This window comes from Myxine glutinosa, chromosome 1 (genome assembly GCF_964187855.1).
Source record: "Myxine glutinosa chromosome 1, kmMyxGlut1.1, whole genome shotgun sequence".
Classification (NCBI taxonomy): Eukaryota; Metazoa; Chordata; class Myxini; order Myxiniformes; family Myxinidae; genus Myxine; species Myxine glutinosa.
In genome coordinates this window covers 328,097,866-328,114,487 of record NC_136261.1, presented here as the reverse complement: position 1 = coordinate 328,114,487, position 16,622 = coordinate 328,097,866, and the positions used below count along the sequence as shown (strand labels likewise).

Sequence of the window (16,622 nt, the reverse complement as noted above, 5' to 3'; positions counted from 1 at the left end):
TTTTGCTACAACGTATCGATTATAAAACGGTCAGAAAAGCAAGGAAAAGTTTTCATGAATTCATAACAAAACAGGAGGGCTGATATAGGATGGCCTGGACTCCCTCGAGGTACACACACTCGTCTTTCAGCTGTCGAGCCTGGGTTCGAATCCCGACCCAGCTATGAACTGCCATCCTGGTGTTTCACAGGCAGGGTGAATCATCAATGTTTGTGCCTTCAAACAAGACGTCCCGTCTACCATGTCTAATTTACATGACCAATTCATGGCCATGACTAATTTCCCCCAATGAATCCCCTCCTCTGGGGCCAATCACGAGTTTTCACTCTCTACACGTATCTATCCCGAACCTCGTCTCCCGAGACCCCTCATTTTCCATGCCAAATATTGTCTGTCCTCCTCCTCCAGCCACCAGCTATATCCATCACAAAGACTTGTCTGACCACATTCTCTTCTTCCTGAGCACGAACACAAGACATACTTGCCCTACCTGTTCGGTCATGTCCCTCTGACTGTTGCTCAACCTCAAAACATCCTCAGACCTTCTCTCAGCTTGCAGGTGTCCATCATTTGGAGCACTCTTCTTCCTTTCTCATGACCCAAGCCTCCATTCACAACCATTTTAATACGGCTTTGTAAATCTGCCCTCAATGTGTCAGAATCGTATTATCATAGACAACCACAAAACAACACTCCAACCCTCAACCACTACCTTCCTCCTAAGTAAAATCCACGTGCTTCAATCTTCCTGCTGTTCAATCCTCAAGATCCATATCCTGTTTTCCCCCTCTTGCTCTTTTTTCCCACATTTACCCTTACTAACCCACCCCACAGGGTCTTATCTCATTAGGGTCTTATGTCAGCACCAAATCATCTGCAAACATTGCCATAGGTAACCTTCGCCATGCTCTATTACCCAAGGTAACCTTGTCCATGCTCTATTATCATTACCAAGGTAACCTTGTCCGTGCTCCATTACCATTACCCAAGGTAACCTTTTTCATGCTCCATTACCACTGATCCAATTTTGGTGAAGATCTGGATCCAGATCAGAGAATTTTTTTTAATTTTCTAAAGTGATTATTCACCATTGAGAGATTCGTCCCAAAACGACATAAAACACGGTACTGTATTTCAAAAAGTTGTGAACGACTTATGACAAAACTTGGTGGATGAGTTGTGCAAGTGACAACAATCCCGATCCGGCCTATTGGTGGGATACAAAATGTAAACTTTTCAGCCTGGCGGAGGTATACTCTCTACCGAGTGCCACTTTAAAAGCCTTCTTGGAAACCGCTGAACCGATCAATATAAAACTTTACAGATCAGATCGATTACCCATGAGGAGAATTTATTGAAAATTATAACACCATCGATCACGTGGTTTGGCAGCCAAATTGCCTGGAAGCCTATCATCACTGCTCGCTGTTCGAGTTACCCTTGCCTGAAGCAACAAACGGACGCATTTGAGTCCGTTTGTTGCTTGCCGGAAAAGATTCCGGCAAGTATGTTGGTTGGTTGGTTTGTCTGCCTGTTTGTGCGCAGTACTACATCCACATCGTTGCACATAGCATCGCCATACTTTACACACATATTTGCCTTGCCCTGAAATAGACTGTGCCCAATTTTTAACTCTTTAGGGCCTAGGCCCAAGGCCTCCATTATGACGTCATAATTCGACAAATACAAAACTTCATCCAATCAAGATGCAATTTCTTGAGCGCCATGTCGGTATAAACTGGTGGAGAAAAAATAATAATGCTGACGTCATCGGTCACGTAGTTCGGCCGCCATCTTGGAAAAACCGAAAAAAATTGCACCTCTATATCTCCGAAAGTGCTGAATAGAAAAAAATTGAGACCTGGCTCATTATCAAGTACTCCCCATGGGTAATAAAATATGTTAATGATGATGTCATAGGCGCCTCCATTATGACGTCATAATTCGACAAGTACAAAACTTCATCCGATCAAGATGAAATTTCTTGAGCGTCATGTAGGCAAAATTGGTGGAGGAAAAAAAAAAAAAATGATGACGTCATCGGTCACGTGGTTCGGTCGCCATCTTGGAAAAACCGAAAACATTTGCACCTCTATATCTCCAAAAGCACTGTGTAGAAAAAATTGAGACATGGCTCATTGCAAAGAACTCTCCATGTGGAATAACATCTATCTATAATTCCAGTAATCTCTGTCTGTCTGTCTGTACGTCTGTACGTTTGTCTGTGACCGCTGTTTCTCGACAACCACGGGTCCGATATACTTTTAACTTGCCAGGTATATTGCTGGGGACCCGAGGATGTGCCTTTTCAAGGTTTGAAATTAATCGGACAAGTACTTACCGAGCTATGGCGATTTAGCCGTTCGCCGTTCGCTTTGCCGTTGCGAATGGACCAAACCATTCATGTAAATAGAGGGGGGGGGGGGGGGGGGTTCTGTGGTCGTTCGCTTTGGCTTTGCGAATGGACCAAACCATTCATGTAAATAGAGGGGGGGGTTCTGTGGTCGTTCGCTTTGGCTTTGCGAATGGACCAAACCATTCATGTAAATAGAGGGGGGGGTTCTGTGGTCGTTGCGAATGGACCAAACCATTCACATCGAATCATCGAATCACATCGAATGGACCAAACCGTTCGCTTTGGACCAAACCATTGCATGTAAATAGAGGGGGGGGTTCTGTGGTCGTTGCGAATGGACCAAACCATTTCATGTAAATAGAGGGGGGGGGGGGGATATAATTTTAGATATATATATAGTACGGGCATTGGCAAGGAACGGGCACCCACGTACGGGCAATGCCCTAGTCTGTTAATAATGATGTCATAAGTCACGTGGTTCGGCCGCCATATTTGTTTTAACACAAAACCCTTAAAAACCACTGAAAACACATCCTGGTGAGGGTCTGCAATCTCTGATTGCTCTTTCTTGTATATTTTGTAATTAGATTGCCATGTGTACAAGGACCTATGAAATAGCTCGAAACACCTGAAGATGGCATGCGTTTAAAACACGGGAATTCTTCTGGATTCTTTGTAGTTAATTAGCCTAATCAACTCAGGAGATCATGACGATCATTTCGGCACATCATAATCCACATAAAAAAAGCATGAGTAGAACGACACAAAAAATGTGGCGCACGCACACACATCTCGTCCATTTATAGTGGGAAGCAGCTAGAAAAGAAAGTCAGACTGCAGAACAACCTGACAAAGTGAAAGGTTCCATGAAAACTATTTATTGTCAGATTAAAAGTAGGCAAAAATGCAACATTTACAAGTCCCCATTGTGCTGGTGCAACACAGGTGGGTGCTGGCCGAGAGGTGGTCAAAATAACGGGTGAACGTACAGGTGAATTTTTTCCTCCAAAAAAAAATATATAATAAATGTAAAATACAATAATGATAATAATAAAAAAATCACGTGTTGCCATCATCCTCAAAGCACGGTCATATCAGAATGGGAGCCTGGAACGATTCTTCCAGCTTGGCTGACCTAAAATTGTGAGCAGTCAGGCTCAGCATAGGTCTAAATTGGCTTGATCTTGAAATGCAAACCAATGAGACTGAACACGAGGCACTTGAGATCTTGCACGAGGTAGTAGAATACTCGAAGGCCATCTGGGTCCCTGGAGAACAACGAGTCACGTTATGACAACCACATTAATTGGGAACCATTACCGAGCAGAACATGAGGTTGTGTGCTGATTGATTAACTGACATCAGTCAGGCTATTTAGAGCCATAATCAACAAGTCAAATATTAATCCAAATTACATATCACTACAGGAGGGGGTGAAGGAAGGGGATTTATCATCCACGACCGATAATAAGCACAGTGAAATGTTGATGCGTTTGTGGCAATTGAACAGTGGTATTTTTTACCTGTGCTGTTATAGTACCAGTCAATGAGTGTTCTGCCTAATCAGCAAATCCTTTTCAATTTTTAGTTTAACCTGCCGCTCCAAAATTGAACACCAACATTAAAACACATTCAGAGAAAGAAAAGTTTTCTTTTCTACAGTGGAGTTTTCTTTCTGTCTTCAAAACCCTCTTTCACCCTCGCCAGAGGGGATTGCCTTTGGGTCCGTTTGTTTGTCCGCACACAATGTGCTAACAAACAGGTATTTTAAGGCCATTTTCCCTGCAAGAGCGGGAGTTAGCCTTGCGGTCCCCATGACAATCTTCTCCATTTTGCCCTATTTTCTGCATCTCTCCTTGTTAACCCCCTTGCCCGCATTTCTTCTTCCACCACCTTTAGCCAAGTCTTTCTTGGTCTTCCCCGTCCTCTAATTCCTTCTACATTCATTTCCATCGCTCTTCTCAACCAGTCACTTTCATCCTTCCTCAACACATGACCAAACCATCTCAACCTGTTCCTCTTCACAGCATCAATCACAGGCTCTATTCCCATCATCTTTCGCAATTCATCATTTGTCTTCCTCTCTCTCAACGATACTCCGCACATCCACCGAACCATTTGCATTTCCACCCTTTCTAGCCTTCGTTGCTGCTCTACGTTCATTACGCATGTCTCGCTCCCATAAATCATAACACTTTAATCTCACACATGCAGCATACACCTTTCCCTTCAGCTTCAACGACACTCCCCTCCTCGTCAGCACGTCACTCAGTTCCCGAAACTTCTTCCATGCACATCTCACTCTAGCAACCGTTGCCGAGTCTGATCCACCTTCTCCATTCAGCATGTCTCCGAGGTAGCAAAATGTTTTCACACCTTCCAGCTTCACGCCGTCTCCAAGATCCAACTCAACATTTCCTCCATCTGCAGCTCCCTCTGTGCACACCTTACACTTGAATGTAGCAGCCACACTGGTTAATGACCCTCTCAGACCACTACAGTTCATTTTTGATGAACCCACTCAGCACACATTGTACATTGAATGGAATTCACTCCAACACCCTTCCTGCACACAGCACACGGCCACTTCCCAGTTATTTCCACCTCACCACATGCTTTACCACTTGCCATCACCTTCGTCTTTCCTATATTCACCTTCAGACCTTTTGTCTCCATACATTCCTTCCACTTGTTCAATGTTCATCTTCTCCTTCAGTCCATCCATACTTTCTGCAATCAACACCAGATCATCTGCAGACAACAACTCCCACGGTAAACCCTCCTTTACGTTCTGAGCCAGCACCTCCATCACAGCTACAAATAGTAGTGGACTTAGTACTGACTCCTGATGCACTCCCACCTTCACCTCAAACTCACCACTGTTCCCGTCCTTCGTCCTTACAGCTGTGCGCGCTCTTTCGTACATTACCATCACTACTCTGATCAACCATTCCTCCACTCCTAACTTCCTCAATGCCCATGTTACTACTTCACGTGAAACCCTATTTAATGCTTTCTCCAGACCTTCCTCTTCTCCATGTACTTCTCCGCAACTGCCAAACAATGTGCTAACGTAGGCCACAAAATCCACCTGGTGGTAGCCCGTACTGCACGTCATTCTTTTTTCAACTGATTACTTCTATGAAGTACTAGCAGAAGTACCCGGCATTGCCAGGTGGGGGAGGGGAGGGGTAGGGGAGGGGAGTGGGGGGGGGGGGTGGGGGGGAGAGCGAGCCCCTTGGCAAAGCGAGCGATTTTTTTTTTCATAGCGTTCATACTGTCATAGCGTCATAGCGATTTTTTTTTCATAGCGTCATAGCGTTCATAGCGTCATATCGTTCATAGCGTCATAGCGTCATCACGTGATCGCTCTGAGCGAATCAGCACCCACCTGCTCTGATTCCGTTGATTCCGTGCTCTGAAATGCGCTGAGGTAAATATGAATAAAAAATATGGATCGTCAAATATTTTGAGTTCGGCCATGTTCGTCCCACGCTCAATGGCCATGTCTATGTCAAATATCAAGCACGTAAGCCTCTCCGTTTAGGAGTCTATCGGTAACATCTCTCTCTCTCTCTCTCTGACTGACTCACTGACTGACTGTCACTCACTCACACACACACTCACACACACACACACACACACACACACACACACACACACACACACACACACACACACACACACACACACACACACACACACACACACACACACACACACACACACACACACACACACACACACACACACACACACACACACACACACACACACACACACACACACACTGTTTTATATATATAGATGTACAATTAGAATTTGAGCACGTCTATAAAGTGTGTACTACTACAATGTGAGCACGTCTATGAAGTACGTACTATTAGAATGCAATTATGATAAAAAGGACATACTATTAAGAACGTGGGCTGGCAGTATGACCTCGAGGTGCGGACACTGACCTCCAAGCTGTCTAGCCTGGTTTGATTCCCAACCGAGCTATAAACTGTCGTCATGGTGTTTCACAGGTTGGGTAATTCATCAATGTGTGTGCTGTCCCTCGGATGGACGTTAAACTGGCGTCCTGTCTGCTGGTAGATGCATAAGATCCCACGGTGTCCTTCACGAAGAGTGGGTGAACTATCACCGTCATCATGAACAAATTCCAAATTCCTGACCTAACTACTGCTGGGAGGGCAACGGCAAATCACCCAGTATAACACTTGCCCCGTAAGCTTCTTTGACGGAACCAATGCTCTGTGAAGTGTATGGTATATCAGAGAGAGATATTAAGATTGTGAATAAGTCGATAAAGTACATACTATTAGAACATGCTTTCGTCATGAAAGTACATGCGTTTCATACGTCTCAAAAGTAAAGACCGTGAATACATCTATTAGCCATAGCTGGTTCATTCTTCCAGAAACGGGAGAGCCACAAGATCACTTACAGGAGTGAACAGCACAAAACAGAATTTGATTTGTTGGTAGTTGGGAAGCAAGAACTGTGGAAGATCAAGGACTGCAATGCGGTGGTGGGAGAGCAAGCCACAACCCAGCACAAGCCTGCGGTGTTTGTTGTGTGCATGCAGAAGGGAAACGAAGTTAAGTGTGGGGTGGAAGACAATCAAGTGGTGGATGTGCAAAGATAATGCCGCTGTAAAGTCCAGTGAGTAAATTACAGTGAGTGTAAATTATAAGGAGTGTAAATTATAAGGAGGGTAAATTACAAGGAGGGTAAATTATAAGGAGGGTAAAGTACAGGGAGGGTAAAGTACAGGGAGGGTAAAGTACAGGGGTTACTAGAAGTAAGTACAGGGGAAGGAGGTTACTGGAAGAACGTGCGTGTCCTGGAGGAGCTGGGAATGGTCTGATGGCTAAGAGAGCAGAGGGAGCTAAACTAAATTATACGAGAAGAGGAAGAAAAAAACAAACATAAAAACAAGACCTGTCTACGATGTAAGAGCAACAGGTCATATGCTTCAGCCTCATTTGGGAGATGCCAAGAATGGTGAGCATTTTAGATTCCAAGAGAGAAACAGATGTGATGCTGAGGTACCAGCCCTTTGAGAAGCAGTCCTCCATTGAAGTATGGAAAAAAGTCTTGGGGTCTGTGAGCAATTCTGATTTATTAAAGAATGACAATGATCAACCAATGACGCCCAATCTGCAATATAGTCAGCCCAGGAGAGGTCATGGCTGATGGTGAGGCATACATGTTAACCTCTTCCAGTGGCCGAATATGGAAATAGATAGATTGGTTGGTTGGTTTGACCATCCTCCCCAAGTGACAGGGTGAGACATCTTTCAGGAGTGAAGGACATAATCCATTTGTGAGATCAACATGTAATCGATTGTAGATGAACATAGTGACCCAGCTGCTGGCAGCCTATCAGTGGAATGGAGTAACTACTGCACCAAAGAAGGTGAAGTCCTCTACAAAAAGGAAGAGGGTTTTCTATAGCGCAAGAGATGTAGATGTGGAACAAGACTGGGCTCAAGACACTGCCTTGAAGCATTCCATCTGCCCCCAGGAGAGAAAATGAAAGGATCTTTTTGAGATTTAGTGTCTCTGACCATTGGTGAGAGAGAAGTAGCAACATGTTCATAGTTGAATGTTTGGGACAGAATCCAACCGAATGGTCAGAAATCGGGCCTTTTGAAAACATGAAAGATTTGAGGTCAGCTCGCAATTATGGATTGCATGACACCCCTTGTAATTGGAAGTAAGCTTGCCGGCAAGGTGAGATGATGTTGTGGCACTCTCCTGGTGAATGGGAGCGATGTTGGCAGACCTCCGGGCGGCCAAAGGGAAAGCACAGGAAGAGGGAGCAGACAAAAGCAGAAATTTGAGAACATGTATACTACTGCCATTTGGGCCAGTCACCGGTGAAGAGTCGAGGATGGACATCTTCCTCTTCCACACTCTCGGGTGTGAAAAGCAGCCGATAAGGCAATGGATTTGAGAACGCAAGGCGGGGAAAGAATGGGATGGGGTTGGCACACAGAATTTGGAAGGAAAGACCGAGTTCAGACATTCTGCCTGAAACAGAAAACCTATTTTGAAAATAAACACAATTCCAATCAATATACTTTCTTCGTGCTATCAAATTTTGAGCTAACCGCCTGCCTCTCCCCCACCTTACCAAAGACATCCCCCCTCCCTCCCCTCACTTTTGTGTGGGTGGAGAAGCAGGGAAATTACACAAAATGCCACATTAATTTCAAAATTTAACAAATGCAGGTATTAGCGTAATGACGAGCGGCCTGTGTCATGTACAGGCTCCAAAAACAAGTCTGGACAAAAAAAATTCAGTCCGATTATTTTTTCCAATTTATAGCGTGAGGTGGAAACCAGATTTGATGTTACCTGCAATCCTTCTTGTGGTGTGCTGTGAATCACTGTTTTCCAATCATACGAACGATCTTATCAATGAATGTTAAAATAGAACTCAGATGCTCCAGAGATTACCTTAAAGTAACAGATTATGGCATAAAGTTTTTGGTTTCTCTGCAAAGCCACTAATGACAAGGATTGTGACAATCAGCTTCTGCTTCTTTTTCTTACGGATGCAGCAAATCTGCGAGCAGAATCATTTGCTGGGGTTGAAGCTGTGCCGCTGATGCAGTGCCCCATGTAGGTCAGAGCAGGAACTCGTAATTTGTTCAAGGTGCCGGCGATAACTCGCCTACTCTAAGTGAAGGACACCTTGGAGTCTTTAACGTCCACCACCGTCAGCAGACGGGACACCAAGTTAAAGTCCATCCGAGGGACGACACATTGATGAATGCCTGTGAAACACCAGCATGACAGTTTATAGTTTGGTCAAGATACACTCGGCTTCATTTGGTAATAACCTTTCTTCGACCTCGACCCAGATGATGGAATTAAAGGAAGATGGAAAAGATATATGGAAATGCTGTTGAATACAGAGAATTAATGGGATGGCAACATAGAGAGTAACCCAGTTTTAGGACCGGCAGAGAAGATAACTGAGAAGGAAGTTGAGGAAGCGATAAAAGCAATGAAGAGTGGAAAAGCGGGAGGGCCGACGGGAGTTGTGGGAGATATGTTGAAGGCAGCAGGAAGTTGGGGTGTGAAGAGAATGACAGAGATCTGTAATCTGGTGGTGAAAGAAGGCCGCATTCCAGTGGATTGGGAACTGAGTACCCTCATCCCTCTATACAAGGGGAAAGGTGACCCTCTGGAGTGTGGCTCGTACCGAGCGATAAAGTTATTGGAGCATGGAATGAAGGTATTGGAAAGGGTGTTGGAGAGGAGGATAAGGAAGAAAGTGAAGATCGACGAAATGCAGTTTGGATTTATGCCAGGAAGAGGAACGACAGATGCGCTTTTCATTGTGAGGCAGTTGCAGGAGAAGTACATGGAGAAGAGGAAGAAGTTGTTTTTTGGGTTTGTTGATCTGGAGAAAGCATTCGATAGGGTTCCACGCAAAGTATTGACATGGGCATTGAGGAAGTTAGGAGTGGAGGAATGGTTGATCAGAGTAGTGATGGCAATGTACAAAAGAGCGCGCACAGCTGTAAGGACGAAGGACGGGAACAGTGGTGAGTTTGAGCTGAAGGTGGGAGTGCATCAGGGGTCGGTACTAAGTCCACTACTATTTGTAGTTGTGATGGAGGTGCTGGCTCAGAACGTAAAGGAGGGTTTACCGTGGGAGTTGTTGTATGCAGATGATCTGGTGTTGATTGCGGAAAGTATGGATGGACTGAAGGAAAAGATGAACAAGTGGAAGGAATGTATGGAGACAAAAGGTCTGAAGGTGAATATCGGAAAGACGGAGGTGATGGCAAGTGGTAAAGCATGTGGTGAGGTGGAAAGAACTGGGAAGTGGCCGTGTGCTGTGTGCAGGAAGGGTGTCGGAGTGAACTCCATTCAATGTACAATGTGTGCTGAGTGGGTTCATCAAAAATGTAGTGGTCTGAGAGGGTCATTTACCAGTGTGGCAGCTACATTCAAATGTAAGGTGTGCACAGAGGGAGCTGCAGATGGAGGAAATGTTGAGTTGGATCTTGGAGACGGCGTGAAGCTGGAAGGTGTGAAAACATTTTGCTACCTCGGAGACATGCTGAATGGAGAAGGTGGATCAGACTCGGCAACGGTTGCTCGAGTGAGATGTGCATGGAAGAAGTTTCGGGAACTGAGTGGCGTGCTGATGAGGAGGAGAGTGTCGCTGAAGCTGAAGGGAAAGGTGTATGCTGCATGTGTGAGAAGTGTTATGATTTATGGGAGCGAGACATGGGTAATGAACGTAGAGCAGCAACGAAGGCTGGAAAGGGTGGAAATGCGAATGGTTCGATGGATGTGCGGAGTATCGTTGAGAGAGAGGAAGACAAATGATGAATTGCGAAAGATGATGGGAATATTGCCTGTGATTGATGCTGTGAAGAGGAACAGGCTGAGATGGTTTGGTCATGTGTTGAGGAAGGATGAAAGTGACTGGTTGAGAAGAGTGATGGAAATTGATGTAGAAGGAAGTAGAGGACGGGGAAGACCGATAAAGACTTGGCTAAAGATGGTGGAAGAAATGCGGGCAAGGGGGTTAACAAGGAGAGATGCAGAAAATAGGGCAAAATGGAGAAGATTGTCATCGGGACCGCAAGGCTAACCCCCGCTCTAGCAGGGAAAATGGCCTTAAAATGCATGTTGTTGTTGTTGTATTCACACCCCTTTAAAAACAGACATGCATCTATCTATAATTCCAGTAATCTCTGTGTGTGTGTGTGTTTGTCTGTGTGTATGTCTGTGTGTCTGTGACCGCTGTTTCTCGACAACCACGGGTCCGATATACTTTAAACTTGCCAGGTATATTGCTGGGGACCTGAGGATGTGCCTTTTCAAGGTTTCATATTAATCGGAGAAGTAGTTACCGAGCTATGTCCAAAAAACGATTCAACCAATCAGAGAGCAGCGAGCTATCACGTGTGCCGAACGTGCCGAACAGACTCTGCCTCGGACGGCACATTTGAGAGCGTATTCATTTATTTCACGTTGGCAAACTATGTTGGCGTTAAACTATGTTTTATAACTAATTAAAACTAATTTGCGATTCATCATAACTGCGATATGCGACCTTCCGGACAGTCAAATGAGGAAGTCACTTCCGGATTTACGGATAGTCATAGTGACGACGTACTGATGCTGAACGTGGCGAGCAGACGCTGTAAGGTACGATCGATTGTAGTACACGTTTATAATAACTCTGCCGATACAGGCCCGATTAACTGCAGCGCCATCCGAGCTGCGGCGTCGGGACGATACATTCATTGTACGGTCACATCACGCACTTACGGGCACGCCCAGACATTTTTTTTTTTTTTTTTGGCAAGGAACGGGCACCCACGTACGGGCACGTCCTAGTAACAAAAATTCAAGGTCATACATGTTGCCCGATAACAATGTGGATTAATTGTTTTTGACATTTTTCCTCAATACAGAGAAAAGACACATGGAAAAGCTAAAATCTGACAATTAGTGAGTGCAAAAGTACCGCTAACCTGGATTGGTTCACATCAATGAGGGAGCCAATTTTGGATGTGGTAAACGAGATGTGTTCATCACCAAGCACAATTTCCAATTCCTGCAGGTGACACAGAACGATGACCGTGCACGAACAGCAACAGTTTCGTTATCAAGTTATTGCTACGTGTTATCCATTATAGGAAGAAGAGGAGAATAGCGGTGAACCTTTTTACTGAAAATACACCCAGACAACCCCCACGAAGACCCCTACCCATGTGCTCACCTGCCGGCCAACACGATCTGGCGGCGGCCATAACGAATCGTCTTCCTTCGTTATCTCGCTGTCTTCGATTACTCTCTTCAGCTCCTCCATGACGCTCTTGTGTACGTAGGCCTGCAGACGCAGCAGGTGAACGTGGAGCGTCCAGCATATGGAGGCTCATTGGCATTTTGGGAGCACATGCAACGATGCCTTCTGAGCCCGTCACGGATGTAAAGTTGAATTACCTCTGAAAAGCTTGGTGCCCAGCAGGTAGTTAGGGAGTGTTTGTGTGTCGAGAGGAAAATACGCAGAAAAGACAAAGCCTCAAATATAAAATCGAGATGCTCAAGGGAATCACATACGTACCTCCTTCCTTATCATGACGTCATTTTTGTAGTTGCTGTTGTTAGCATAACGAAGTTTGCCTGGAAAGAATGAAATCACAATGGTCTGGTTTGTCTGGGTCCATGTGCATTGTGCAGTCACATGGTACAGTAGCTCAGGCTCAAATGATTAGGTGCACAGGTTACAGGTAATAGTCAGGTTCATTATGTCAATAAATTATATTTCGTTCAAAATCATGGTAGATTAGCAAACCTATACATTTTTGGAAAGGTTATAGCATAAGGAAACTAAAAATCAATGTTTACATTCGGAGAGATACCTGTATGGCGGCCATTTTGGATTTTCAAAATGGCCACTGTAAAATACATATTTTGTTCTATTTCTGCCTCTAATTACCCTAACAACTTTTTAAAATATACTAAACCTATCTTTTCAGGGACAATGAATCCAATGAAAGTATCAAATTAGTGCTATGGGGAATGGTAAGACACGAATCAAAGGTTTTGAATTGCAAAATACTGTAGCGGCTACCGCTGGGTTTTTACAATCGCCTTGCACCTACCAGGGACGTGGAGCGATCACCATGCCGGGCTCATACAGGACGCCCGGGCAGGCCCAGGCATGCCCGGCCACGCCCGCTCTCGACTTGCCAGGCCACGTCCGGGACGCCCGGGCATGCCCGCCCTCGACTTGCCAGGCCGCGGCCAGGACGCCAGGCCACGCCCCCTCTCGCCTTTCCTGGGCAAACGCTCCGGGATAATGTGTGTATATATATTGCTGCCCGATAAACGGGCTTTTCAGAGTACCCGAGTTGTTTTGTGGGAATAAAGAAACTCGGACGAATTCCAGCTTTTTGTCGCGTCCATTCTTCCGATCGACGTGGGAGCACAGCTCCTACAATACTGTCTTTATATTCGCGATAAGTTGCATAATCAAATACATGTTATCATTTTGTACAGGCAGTTAATAACATCAAAATGTGTCACAATAATTAATATCACCAAACATACACAGGCAGTCAGCAAAATCATATATACACATGCAGTCAGTATAACTTCACATCTACACAGGCAGTCAATGACAAAATATACACAGGCAGTCAATGGCATCAAACATACACGATTACAGAATATGCCATTTAGAGTTCGTCATCACTGTCCTGTGTGTCGTATCCGACAATATAGTCCGCATCGTTTTCACAGTCCATTCCACACAAGCAAAGGTCGGTCAAATTGATTGGCAAATCGAATTGGTCGAATGGTCGATCGAAGCGATTGGTCGAATTGAATTGGTCGAATGGAATTGGTCGATTGGTCGAATGGAATTGGTCGATTGGTCGAATTGGTCGGAATCGGCAAATGTAAACATTGATTTTCAGATTTTTCATGTAATAACGTTTCCAAAAATGTATAGGTTTGCTAATCTACCATGATTTTGAACGAAAAAACATAGTGAACCTGACTATAATACAAGTAGCAGTAAGAGAACTGCGAACAAGAATTCAACTTTATTTCTCTGTGTGTCAAAAAGGAAGAGGAGTGTTCATTCATTTCATAATTCATACGCAGCCTATGGTTGTTGCTTTGCATCATTGCTGGGAACACGGCCGCTGATGGAGGATGCAGTGCCCTCTTGTAGTTGCAGATTCGGGCAGGAATTTCGAATTAGTTCATGGTGCCGGCGATACCTCACCTACTCTTCGTGAAGAGAACCGTGGGATATTTAACGTTCACAAACGAATTCCGACAGGCAGGATGTCCAGGTTAACGTCCATCCGAGGGACGGCACACCATGTAATGCGACGCTCAACAAGCACCAACAAGACAGTTTATAGTCGGGTCGAAAATCGAAACGCAGACTAGGTAGCAAAATGAATGAAGTCCAATTTCAATTTGGACTCGCTAGGCCTGATCCATGCACACCTTCACTAAACACAAGGAAGAAAACACCACAAGAGCACTCAGCTCAAACAGCAGCATACCCTCTGGCCTGAATTCGAATTCCAGAAACTCGTGGCCAAACTTTCCTTTGTGTCCCACGTAGTAGCGCAAATAGAAGTCACTGCCAGACATTGTTAGGCCGCAAGCGCCAACTTAGCACGCATGCGCACAACAACCATCGCTTGTCTACTTCCTTATCGTAACTCAACAATTCTTTCAAGTGTTACATGAACTTCAGATTACTGTGCTGAACTAAAATTATATTAAAGAATATCATTATGTAACATATGTAAGAGATAAAGACCGATGTCAACCATACCAAAAAAAAGCAATATATTTCTCACATACACCGCCTAATATACTAATTCCCATAAACTATTCCTAAACTACGCATGTAGCCAGTATCGGACAGAAATGAATAGTAAGCATATGATAAACAATAATAATCCTGTTATTATTACTATTTATAGCTCATGACGGTTACGTACGTAACAATTTAGATGAGTGAGATTTCTATTATGGAGTATCATTCTTTAAAAGATGTGGTCCTTACTCAACAAAGATTCATGTGTTCCATATGTAATTTATCGTATTTGTATTATTCGACCTACTGTGACTAGCAAGCAGCGTTTCCGGAAGTGAAAGGGGTACTCCCGACTCCCGTTGACCCGTTTCCTCTGGAGCGAAACCGGCTATCTGCACTACGAGTACAAGGTCGATTATGAACTTATAAGTTATATTTGGTTCTGCAGTCTTAGCCCCGATATTAAATGTCGTGGCGTCTCAAAATTAATATTTGTCTCGATGAAAGATCGAAGAGTGGAAAAATGATGAAGAGGTTTCCAAGTTACATTTGATTGCCTGATTGCTTGCGAGTTGTAAAGGGGTAAGTAAAAGTAAAACATCGCATTTTCAATCCCGTATTTAGAGAATATTGTTTTTACCAACTGAGCTGAACAGTTTTCGATTTAAGGCCGATGATATACGGTTGGAGTGACTGAGACGTGCATATAAATTTACATAGATTACACAATATGATATCCTAGCAGAAGTACCCGGCGTTGCCGGTCGGGGGAGGGGGGGATGGGGGGCGGGGTTTATGGGAAGGGGAGTGGGGGGGGGGGGGGAAGTGGAGGGGGAGAGGGGGAAGGGGGGGGGGGAGGGAAGGGGAAGGGGAGGGCCAGTCAACAATGACGTTGTAGTTCTCATGGTACTTGGTAGGAGCAGTACAACAATCGCGACATCGTCCTGCATCTTCGCAACAGCACGAAGCGGATTTTGGAGACTCGCCTATCCTATGACGTCCTCCAGTACCGGCGTTGCCGGGCGCTGGAAGGGAGACCCGTACATTCCCAACCCGTACATTCGCCCTCTCAACTCAAGCTCACTCGGACAAAAGCCTCGCACAAATGACACCGTGATATATGGTGGTTGGCGGCACAGGACTCCAGTGTACGGGTGTATAGCGCTCTCCGGAATTCAGTGTAGCACTCTGACGTCATGGCTCAGTTGACCAGGCTGCCGCTGATAATCCCCACATAATCCCAATGCAGCCTGCGTGGGAGTATAGCCACTGATCTATAGTATAGCAGGCAGCGTGGAGTCTGGCGGCGAGGATGGAACATCACGTGATCGCTCTGAGCGAATCAGCGAGCTGCTCTGGCACAGGCCGCCTCCTTCCTCGCTGAAATGCGCTAAGTTAAATATGAATAAAAAATATGGATCTCTTCATCTGAGGTCATTTTTAGGTAGGCCATGTCCTTCCCAGGCCCAATGGCCATGTCTACGCCAAAAATCAAGTACGTGAGCCTCTCCCTTTAGGAGTCTATAGGTAACATATACACACACAAACTGTGTTTTATTTATATAGATTATTATACACGCAAAAAATAATTATTGTGGTTTTTTTTTGTTTTGTTTTTTTTGTATACAGAATCAAGGTTTGTGTAAGAGCTATCACATTGAACATGAAAACATGCACAGACACATGAAACATACAATGAAGGGAGTGGGAGACAAGGGGGGAGGTAGAGTGAAGCACACAAGCATAACAACAGTAGAGAACAGGGACGTCGGTAGATCTGTAGAAGGGAGAGGGCTGGGGGAGGAGGGAGGGGTACACGGTATAAAGCAAATGAACCCATCTAGGAATTTCATGACTAGGAATTTCAGGAAAGAAGTTGGGGATTGAAAGAGGCGGATTTGAGGTGTTTTAACGGGGGTAGAAAAGATCAAG

At 44.8% G+C, this 16,622-nt stretch overlaps 2 protein-coding genes across 6 annotated transcripts in view; one reads left to right on the top strand and one right to left on the bottom strand.

Moving 5' to 3' along the window:
- Positions 1 to 3,214: 3,214 nt before the first annotated feature.
- Positions 3,215 to 14,608, bottom strand: LOC137411843 (protein mago nashi homolog 2). The gene is made up of 5 exons (XM_068097131.2): positions 14,428 to 14,608; positions 12,468 to 12,526; positions 12,123 to 12,233; positions 11,875 to 11,957; positions 3,215 to 3,624 (listed from the first exon to the last, which is right to left on the bottom strand). The coding sequence occupies exons 1-5, from the start codon at positions 14,516 to 14,518 to the stop codon at positions 3,525 to 3,527; spliced, it is 444 nt and encodes a 147-aa protein (XP_067953232.1). The 5' UTR covers positions 14,519 to 14,608; the 3' UTR covers positions 3,215 to 3,524.
- Positions 14,609 to 14,995: 387 nt separating this feature from the next.
- PIGG (phosphatidylinositol glycan anchor biosynthesis class G (EMM blood group)) overlaps positions 14,996 to 16,622 on the top strand; it is a 38,534-nt gene continuing 36,907 nt past the window's right edge. For 3 of the 5 annotated variants that reach the window (XR_013621764.1, XM_078769719.1, XM_078769720.1), the window contains exon 1: positions 15,043 to 15,272. The gene's annotated coding sequence lies outside the window, so the exon portion shown is untranslated. Of the gene's footprint in view, positions 15,273 to 16,622 lie in introns of all 5 variants that reach the window. The other 2 variants (XM_078769718.1, XM_078769717.1) reach the window with 2 other exon arrangements.

Excerpts from the sequence above, each read along its gene's own strand:
- LOC137411843 (XM_068097131.2), bottom strand. The coding sequence starts at position 14,518 with ATGTCTGGCAGTGACTTCTATTTGCGCTACTACGTGGGACACAAAGGA. Across the intron at positions 12,234-12,467 it reads ACGTCATGATAAGGAAGGAG|GCCTACGTACACAAGAGCGT; the intron begins GTACGTATGTGA and ends CTGCGTCTGCAG. Across the intron at positions 11,958-12,122 it reads CAGATCGTGTTGGCCGGCAG|GAATTGGAAATTGTGCTTGG; the intron begins GTGAGCACATGG and ends TGTCACCTGCAG.